Source organism: Prionailurus viverrinus, unplaced genomic scaffold (genome assembly GCF_022837055.1).
Source record: "Prionailurus viverrinus isolate Anna unplaced genomic scaffold, UM_Priviv_1.0 scaffold_50, whole genome shotgun sequence".
NCBI classification, from domain to species: domain Eukaryota; kingdom Metazoa; phylum Chordata; class Mammalia; order Carnivora; family Felidae; genus Prionailurus; species Prionailurus viverrinus.
The window spans coordinates 685,678-696,258 of NW_025927613.1; the positions used below are offsets into that span (position 1 = coordinate 685,678).

Here is a 10,581-nt window from a genome sequence, read left to right on the forward strand (position 1 = left end):
GTGGCCAAAATGAACAAATCAGGAGACTATAGATGCTGGAGAGGATGTGGAGAAACGGGAACCCTCTGACACTGTTGGTGGGAATGCAAACTGGTACAGCCACTCTGAAAAACAGTGTGGAGTTTCCTCAAAAAATTAAAAATAGACCTACCCTATGACCCAGCAGTAGCACTGCTAGGAATTTACCCAAGGGATATAGGAGTACTGATGCATAGGGGCACTTGTACCCCAATGTTTATAGCAGCACTCTCAACAATAGCCAAATTGTGGAAAAAGCCTAAATGTCCATCATGATTTTTAGAAAAATAACATTTACTGATATAAGCGCTTCCTGAAGAATATGTCTCCACTGTTCAAAAGACCTGTCTTTGATCATTGCTTTCTCTGTGACTTTCTCTCACACATATTCTCACTGGGCAAGTGTAATACATGGTATTCCAGCTACTGCAGATGCAGAAATCACACACACACACACACACACACACACACACACACACACACACACACAGTATGTCTTCTCCATACCTCATAGAAACTGTCAGTGAGTGCCTGGCAACAACTGTGTTGGGCATGGAAAAAACTGCAAGGCAATCCAGACTGGCATAAAATGGCTTGTTTATATTAAGAGTACACTTATCTTGATGAGCACTGAGTAATGTACAGAACTGCTGAATCACAATATTATATATCTGAAATGAATATAACATTGTATATTAACTACACTGGAATTAAATTTGGGGAGGGGAATTAAAAAAATTTTAATGGCTTTATCTGGAAGAAGCTCTTTCTCACTTGTATTCCCCCCACTCTAGTGTCCCTTCCCTCCTTCTCTCCATCTCTCCATCTCTCAATCTGTCTTTCCATCTCTGTCTCTGTCTTTCTGTCTCTGTCTCTCTCTCTCCACACACATACACACACAGAGAGAAGAGGCTAATGAAAGCAGACTCTGAGGTCACTGAAGACAAATTGAAATTTTTTTATGGGATCAACCTTTCTCTCTTTCACCTCTGTCCTGGCAAATACAAGCTGCAAATACAGGTGTTCTTGCCAGATTGTGCTCCACTCTGTAGGGCTAAGCAGGTACATGGCGACTACCATGCCAAGGAATCCAAGTGGATATCCAACATGGAAAAGTGCCAACCCCAAACAGCACCTCCCAGGAGATGACTACAACTCCTGTAGGAAATCATTTAACCACAAATTCCAACTCCCCTTCACTCCCACAGCCTGTCACCCATCTCAAAGGGCTGGTCCCTTGAATCGTGACAATCTGACCCACATCAGCAGCCCCGAGGCCAAATGGCAACATAAGGCCTTTCCAGCCCATTGGATAGGAAAAGGGAGGGACAACCACTTGAATGATTGTAATTGAAATTCTGTAATTTGGGATTTGTCAATAACTGCTAACTTTTGGGGAGTTTTCTTTACCCCCAACACACTCTGGCAGCCACAATATGTAACTGGACACCTACAATGCTTCTGAAGCCATTTCATCATCTAGTAACAATGAAACAAAGAAGAAGTTCTGAGGATAGAGAAGATGCCCCATATCTCAGAGGTCACTGTTCCATGGTCAGTAATTTAAAATGTTTAGAGGGAAAAACTACTTGGTATTCTAAGGGTAAAAAACTAATATGCAAAAGGATCAGCTGTGTTGGCAGGAAGTGGGGTATGGAAAGCCAAGTGCTATCTTCCAGTTCATGCTATAAAATGGAACTGATAGTCCTGTCACCCCTGCAGTTATTAAACTGCACTGATCAAATCGTCATCTGAATCAAGTCAGGCAAAGAAACTTACTTGAATAAGAGAATCATAGCTCTCAGGTTGAAAGAGGAATTTATCAGACATTTGTCCAATGTTCCTCTACTTAATAATCCTCCTCCAAAATATCCCTGGTCTCATGCTCATCTCTGATAGCTGATATAACCTGATGCAAAGCAAAGGGGATTTACAATGAAAAGTCCTGAGTTGGAGGCCTGGGTCCTGACTTTCTGATTCATCAGCAACACTATATTGGACCTGCTGGTCATCAACTACAATATGATGAGGCTAGACTACTTGACTACCAACTTCTCAAATGATTCAAAATTTTCTAGGCTGTGATAGGGAACTCACTATCTCCAAAGATAATTCTTCTCATGTTTGGATAATTCTGACTAGTAAAAAGTTCTTCCCTATACAGAGTCAAATATGCTTCCCTGCAGTTTCTACCCACTTATCTGACTTTTTTATATAACCTATGTATAATCCTAATTCTATGTAACACTCATATAATTGAAGACAGACACTTATCTCCCATCCATCTACTTCTCACTCAGTTCCCTTTACCACCCATCTGGCCAATCATCCTGTTTACTTTACTCGGAACCCATAACAAGTTGTCCACATCTTTACTGAAAAGTGACCATATATAACTGAACAAAAACCTACAGAAACAATCTGGCAAATGCCAAGTGAAGACCAGCACCACTTACTCTGTTCTAGCTAATGTGCTTCTTTCATGCAGCCTAAATCAGCATTACCTTCTGGATACTACATCACACTGCTGCCATCACAGGATCCCTGCTTTTACTTATGTCTTCTACCCTGTCCTTGCAAAGGTTAATTTAGACCCAAAGTCAAAATTCTACTTTTCTTTCAGGAGGATTTATTATTATGTCTGAGCTGTGTTGTGACATGCTAAAATCTTCTTGGAGCTTCAGTCTATCCTAAAATTATTTGCCAGGTGCCCATATTTTCATCCAAGTGACTGATGAAGATGTAATGATTATGATCGTGGCCAAGAAAATAGTCCTGGAGCAGACCAACAGACTGTCCTCCATATTTATATGAATCTAATATTTTGGTCTTCTGCCATTAAAACATCAGATCCCAGCTTGCCTCATCCTTGCCATTCTCTGGACTCCACCTTTCCGAGCTCATATGCCAGAGCCGAGTCTTTCTGCTGCCCCTACAATGGTCTCCGCAAGTAAGTTCACCCAGGACTTAGGGTAATTTCAGAGAAACCGCTGTTTAATACACTAAAAAGATAAATAAACCTAACAAAAAAGGAGAAAAGTTCACACCCAGAGTTGTGTGGGACAGTGGAAATAATGTGGGAGTTGGATTCACAATGACCTGGGATTGAATCCTGGTGCTGTAACTTACTCACTGGGTAACTGTGGGTATCCTACCACTATCAGTTCCCTCATCTCAAATATAGGGATAATAGTAATGACCTCACAGGGTTGTTCTGGGGGTTAGAAGTGATACGTGCAAAATCTTAGCCCATCCTCAGCACATAATCTAAGCAATACAGGTTACCTTTATTATTATAGCATGGTGAGAAAGACAAAAACACAGTAACTACTGGCCCAGAAAGACAATTAAACCCAAGAAGAAAAGGAGAGAAAAATGAAGCCCTGTGTCCTGTAGATGTTAACTAATGTTCCACAAAAGAAAGAACTGATGGTTTCGTTGGAAATAAGAGCATTAAACCCAGTTTTTAAAACTCATACATATTTCTATCTCATTGGCCCTAAATAAGATTGGCCACCTCCTTGCACATCTTATTTTTATCATTCTCCAGAAACTCATAAGATACAAAAGATGACTCAGACCCAGTAAATACCAGGGTGAGAAGAAACACAAAATGGGAAAGGAGGGGGTGCAGACACATAAGTAAATAATTACAATAAAATATCACCAATGCCACAAGAAAGATAAATATAGAGCATATGAGGAAACTGTGATCTATATGGAGATTTCAGTTAAGCTTTATGAAGGAGGGGATGATCCCAGATAGTTTTAAAGGATGAGGAGAAGCTACGACTGAGAGACACTCCGGGTAGTAAGGACAGCATGTAGAGATTTTAAATAGTGGTAGACCATTAAAGGATCATCCAAGAAATGTCGATCAGTCTAGAGTGACTTTCCCATAGAATACAAACAGTAAGAGAGGCAGCTGGAAAGATATAGGTTCATGTCTATTGTGAAGGAGCGTCTAGGTCTAGAAAAACGTTGGAATTCTACAAGAGAGAATGACGTGATAAGATTAGAAGATGAATCAGGCAGCCTGTAGCAGAGGGGCTCGTTATGACACTTTTTACAAACAGCCATGTGAAAGATGATGAAGTTCAGAACTAAAACTGCAGCTCTAGAGATAGAAAACAGGCCTACATGTGCAGGAAGGTAATCTACAGAGAACTGGCAGGATGTGGCAGCATATGAGGGGTAAATGAGAGGGAGAAATGAAAAGTGACTGGGAATAGCTTGAGACACTCAGTGGATAGGGATGTCAGTAACCAATATGTGGACTTCTAGAAGACAGTACACTTTGGTGCAAGCCATGACAATGAGCTCAGTTTTGAATAGCATGGGCAGAAGTAACCAGGGGACATCTAAATGGAGCCATAGTCTGTTCAACATAAAAGTCTGGAAATCAAAGGAGAGGCCAAGAAAAGAAGCCTCCTGTATATTTATGAGAATAAGTGAGAAAACCCACAGTTTAACCTATAGAAAGACTAGGTAGAACATATCTCTGATATCCCAAGGTAATAACCTTGAAAACAATGTAAAATTAGATTAATGGTTCTTGTCTAATAAGTCATGCTAGCTTCTGGTGATCACTGCTTTTAACTTAAGAGCTCATTTTCTTGCTTCCTTTTGAAAAATCAAAATTAAATTTGCCTATCTCTCCTCTGTTCACCATAACTTCTAGAAAACCAATATTCATTTCATGCCAAGTTCTCCCAGTATCCACACATAGAATTCATAGATAAAAAGGGACATGCAGAGGGTACCTGTGATGTTTTTCTACCCCAAACTCAATTTGAGGATCTCAAAATGTGTATTTTACTTCTCTAAAGACACAATTAAGAAAGTATATTTGTCAATAGATATTTATCAAGCACCTACCAAGTCAAAGTGGGGGTTATAAAAAAAAAAGTAGAAGGTGTGGACCCTGCACACCAAAGAAAACCTTCCTCAAAACATCCAGTACATGGGGTTTATGTAAAACTAAATTTGGAACTTGGTAAAACAAGTACAGATGAGTACGTGAGGAAGTTGGGAGGTAAACACACTGCTAGAGAAATACAGGTGGAGATACGGGTGGATCTGGGTTTGGTTAGGAGTGATTCAGACCATCCTACAGAGAATGGCTCCTCCCTGGATGGACTTGCTATAAAAGGGCCACTATCCCAGACTTCAGCACCCAGCAAAGCTCCTTCAGGCTACATTCTACTTACTCTTCTGGTGAAGAACGTAAGTAAAAGGGAATAGATCTAACTTTGCCTGCTTGGTATTAAGCAAGGTGGAAATACGGGAGGTATGTGTGCTCTGAGGGAAATGTTCTGGATGTTTGAGGATCTTCATTTTTAGTGGAACTGTTACTAAAACCTTATTTTGATATAAAAGGAAAATGAAGTATAAATGTGTTTCCTATGAAGCTACTCAATACTCTCTGTATTGCTGGAGTTTCCATTTATTCATTCATTCAATAAATATATACAAACTGCCTTCTATTTGCCAAGTGCTGCACTTGGCTGATTATGCTGCAGTGACAATATAAACTCCCTACTCTAAGGAGCTTGCATTTAGTAGAAGGAGACATCCAGTAAACAATAAATGAACAAGAATTTCAAATAGTGCTAAGAACAATGAAGAAAATAAGAGAGTGGTATAATAAAGTGATGGGAGGAGAGAATTTTAGATTAGAAGGCCGGGGAAGATCTCTCTGGGGAATTCTCCTTTAAACTGAGATCTTAATGACAAAAGGAACCAGCCAAAGCAAAGGGCAAGATTCTAAATAGGAGTCAATTTGTTTCAAAGAATAAAAAGAAGCTAGTATGCCTAGAGCATATTTAACAAAAAAAACAATGGTGTGTGGTGACATCAGAGAGCTAGATGGAGTAAACCATGTAAAGAGAGGCATAGTAGAATTTGTACATTACTTTAACTACATCAGAAGTAATTGGAGAGTATTCAGCATAAAGAATGAGATAATCTAATGCATGTTTTTAAAAGATCATTCTGGGGGCTGAGTTAGTTAAGCGTCTGACTTCGGCTCAGGTCATGATCTCATAGTCTATGAGTTTGAACCCCAAATCGGGCTCTGTACTGACAGCTCAGAGCCTGGAGCCTGCTTCAGATTCCGTGTCTCCCTCTCTCTCTGCCCTTCCCCTGCTCGCTCTCGCTCTATCGCTCTCTTGCTCTCTCTCTCTCTCTCTCTCTCTCTCTCTCAAGTAAATAAACATTAAAAATTTTTTAAAAGAGCCACATCAGTATGGATATATGAATATATCCAGTAGAGAAGGACGACAATTGCAAAAGCAAACTGTTTGAGTAGGCAAAGGGGTTCCAGTGCCAAAACAGAGGACAGGAGCACAGACTGTACACATACACAACATCACTGCTGGTTAAAGTCTATGGACACAGATGCACGAGGCTGGAAGATCAGAAATTGGCAAAGTGAGGAAATTCTTTTCATTGGCTTCCAAGCTCTCAGTGAATAAAACTCAAGGACTTCTTGTGAGATAAAGTACAAAAAGTCACTGTTGAGCTTTTGCCAGTAAGTACAAGAAAGACGGGGTACATGCTAGAAGCAATGACAGAGATTAACCAAATGTCTAACTAGAGTAAAGAGGGAAGTGAATACATAAAGCAGAAATAAACAATGAGGCCACAGAATTATTGAAATCAGAGTACAAGAGGAGGTCAGAAAGTGCAATCCTTGAGATGCAGACTTTTCGGGACAGCACAATTACACATAAGTTCAACGTCTGGAATATCAACATAAATGACAGTGCCTGAAAAAAATCTTAATTTCTTTTTGTAAAAAGCATACAACTGTATTTTTTAATTCAATCTTTACAAACTGTCTTTTAGCCAACCAGTCTGATCAACTCACATACATAATTCATGATAAAATTATATGTAATCCTACTTTTATATTTTACACTTTCTGTTTACTCTCCCTTATCTATGCTTCTTATTTTCTTCTTTCCTGGTTTCCAATGCATTGATTGAAGCTTTTGTTTTAATTTTTATTTTTCCTCTCTATGGTTGAGAAGTTATAAACTGCATTATTTTAGTGGTTACTCATAAACTTATCAAAATACAGGTTTAACAATGTCAAGAATTAACACCTATTTCCTCTCATAAAATAATCCAAGGTCCATACATACTTTAGCTCGATTTCAGTCATGTCTTTCACATTATTGTTTCCTATATCATATTAGTTTCATCTGGTTTTATAACTTCTAAAGTAGTCATTACAATGCTTTTATAAAATAAATGCTTATTTAGATGTCATTACAATGCTTTTATAAAATAAATGCTTACTTAGATTTATTGACCTGCTTAGTAATTTCGTTGTTCACCAATTACATAAATTGAGCATGTCTTAAATGCTCTTCATTAAGTGGCAAAATGAAAGCCAGTCAACAACAACAAAAATGTATAATATTGAGAAGCTATTAAAGCCACCCTATCCAATTAAAAATACTGTATACATCATGAAATGTTGATTTTAAAAAAAGGTGGAAATTCAATCTAATAATTGATAAGACCTTAGAAAAATAAAAGACAGAGGCAGTAGGGTGGCTATGTCAGTTAAGCATCCACTTCAGCTCAGGTCATGATCTCACAGTTCCCGGGTTCAAGCCCCACATCAGGCTCTGTGCTGACAGCGCAGAGTCTGGAGCCTGCTTTGGATTCTGTATCACTCACCCCTCCCCTGCTCGCACTCTCTCTCTCTCAACTAAATAATCTTTTTTTTAAAAAAGAAGAAGAAGAAGAAGAAAAGACATACAAAAGTACATTTTTATTTCTTCCTTCCAGGTTCACCTTTACTACCAAAAGATGTCTACTCTCCTGGAAAACATCATTGCCATCATCGACCTATTCCATGAGTACTCAACAACAGACAAGGAGACTGACACACTGAGCAGGGAAGAACTGAAGGAGCTCCTGGAAAGAGAGTTTCGGCCAGTCCTGAAGGTAAGGGATATCAGCCAGGACCCAAGGGTGTCTCATGTTTGTTTTGCAGCAGCATTGTGACAATATCTGTTAAGTCTTTGTAAATTATTACTTTTGGAAAAGAAAAGAGACTTCATCTTACTTCAAAACAAGTATTATTTTCCTCTCTTTACACATTTGATATACTATGTGCACACAAAAATGTGCACAACACACAAACACACATTCATCTTCTATGAAAGAAATATAAATATTTAATGACAAAAACTGAACACCAAAAATTAGTTCTTCATATTATGTTTCCTAATCTCAAGAATGCTAACAAGCTCCACTAAAAAGACAATGCACTGATGGATTTCATAACATATGTACATTAAAAAGAAAAAAAACAGGAATATGACCCATCCATATTATTACTTTTCACAAACTATTTAACATATATTAACATATATTACTTTTCACAAACTATTTAACATATTTTTAGGTACATAATCTACACTTTCCTGTAACTAATCATAAACTGAACATTAGCAAAGACACAAAACCACATATGGTCCCACATTTCCTTACCAAAAATCAGAATCATCAGTTGGTTGGATTATTCAACTGTCCATGTGAATCACTCTCATCTAATCTCCCTGTATCTTCCATATGTACAGAATCCAGATGACCCAGACACTACTGATGTCTTCATGCATATTCTTGATCTAGACCATGACAAGAAAATTGACTTCACTGAATACTTTCTAATGGTATTCAAGTTGGCTACAGCATACTATGAGTCGAACAGATATCAGAACTTCCAAGCAACAGAGCAAAACCAAAACCACCATGCACACCATACAAAAGATGAAGACGATGATTTAGACGAAGACGAAGTACAAGAAGAAAAAGAAGAAAAATTGAGAAAATCCACACGATCAGGAAAAACCCATGAAAAAAGGAAGGAGACAAGATCCAAAGGACTAAAAGGAAAAGGGAAAAATAGACACAAGCAAGGACATGACAATTCTAGAAAGGCAGAATCCCTTGAGGGTCAGGCAGCCGATGGTGGACACTCGGAGCGAGGATCTCGTCACCATCAGTCATCCACTCAGGCACACGGCTCTAGACACTCACACCCTGAGCATGGACAATCCTCATCTGAATCCAGGCCAGTGAGAAACCGAGGGTCCAGTGTCAGTCAGGACAGCGACAGTGAAGGACACTCAGAAGATTTGGACAGACAGCATGGGTCTGGTTCAGGAAACCAACGTGGGTCTGCCCATGGCCATGCGAGAGAAGGCTCTAGACTCTCTCACTCTCATCAAAGGCAGGGAGACAATCATGGGCACTCTGATTCTGCCCATGGACAGTCAGACTCTGGTACCAGAAGACGACAAGGATCTAGTCACGGACACTCTGTAGACAGCTACACACAATCAGGGTCTCATCACGGAGAGACATCCTCTCGGGGACACACTGACTCCTCCCGTGGGCAGTCAAGATCTGGCACAAGAGGACGACAAGAATCCCAGCATGACCGGTCAGCAGGCACCTCCAGACGCTCAGCCACTGGACATGGACAATCGTCCTCTGGATACGGGGCAAGCAGACAGCGGGGATCCAGTGTGAGTCAGGCCAGCGACAGCGAAGGACATTCAGAAGGTGCAGGTAGAGAATCTTCAAACACCCTCGGAAGGTCTGGGTCCACTTTGAGGAAGGAACATGGGTCTAGCCATGGGCAGTCAGGAGACAGGTCTGAGCACTCAGGGACCCGTCAAGGGCAGACGGCCTCCCGTGGGCGGTCAGACTCTGCCCACCGAGAGTCAGGATCCACCACCAGGGAAAGGCAAGGGCGCCACCACCAGCAGTCAGGAGACAGATCCGGGCACTCAGGGACCCGTCAAGGGCAGACGGCCTCCCATGGGGGATCAGACTCTGCCCACCGAGAGTCAGGATCCACCTCCAGGGAAAGGGAAGGGCACCACCACCAGCAGTCAGGAGACAGATCCGGGCACTCAGGGTCCCGTCAAGGGCAGACGGCCTCCCGTGGGCACTCAGACTCTGCCCACCGAGAGTCAGGATCCACCTCCAGGGAAAGGGAAGGGCACCACCACCAGCAGTCAGGAGACAGATCCGGGCACTCAGGGTCCCGTCAAGGGCAGACGGCCTCCCGTGGGCACTCAGACTCTGCCCACCGAGAGTCAGGATCCACCACCAGGGAAACGCAAGGGCGCCACCTTCGGCAGTCAGACGACAGCTCCAGACATTCGGGTGCTGGACGTGGACAAAGCTCTTTTGGATCTGGTAACAGCAGACACCGGGGATCCAGAACCGGTCAGGCCAGTGACAGTGAAGGACAATCAGAAGACTCAGATACTCAGTCAGGGTCAGTCTTGGAACGGTCCAGGTCCAGTCAAAGGAGACAACATGACAATGTACGTGGCAGTTCTGAGCACTCAGGGGCATATTTCTACCAGATACCCTCCCAAGAACACTTGAATTCTGCCCATGGGCAGTCTCAATCCAGCACCAGAGGGAGACAAGGATCCCTCTCTGAGCAGGCACGTGACAGCTCTAGACAGGCAGGATCCCTTGAGGGTCAGGCAGCCGATGGTGGACACTCGGAGCGAGGATCTC

At 41.4% G+C, this 10,581-nt stretch overlaps 1 protein-coding gene across 1 annotated transcript; it reads left to right on the forward strand.

The window, feature by feature from the left end:
- The first annotated feature begins 7,842 nt into the window (after window positions 1–7,842).
- LOC125159442 (filaggrin-like) lies at window positions 7,843–9,573 on the forward strand. The gene is made up of 3 exons (XM_047847785.1): window positions 7,843–7,980; window positions 8,619–9,193; window positions 9,441–9,573. The coding sequence occupies exons 1-3, from the start codon at window positions 7,843–7,845 to the stop codon at window positions 9,571–9,573; spliced, it is 846 nt and encodes a 281-aa protein (XP_047703741.1).
- Window positions 9,574–10,581: the final 1,008 nt, after the last annotated feature.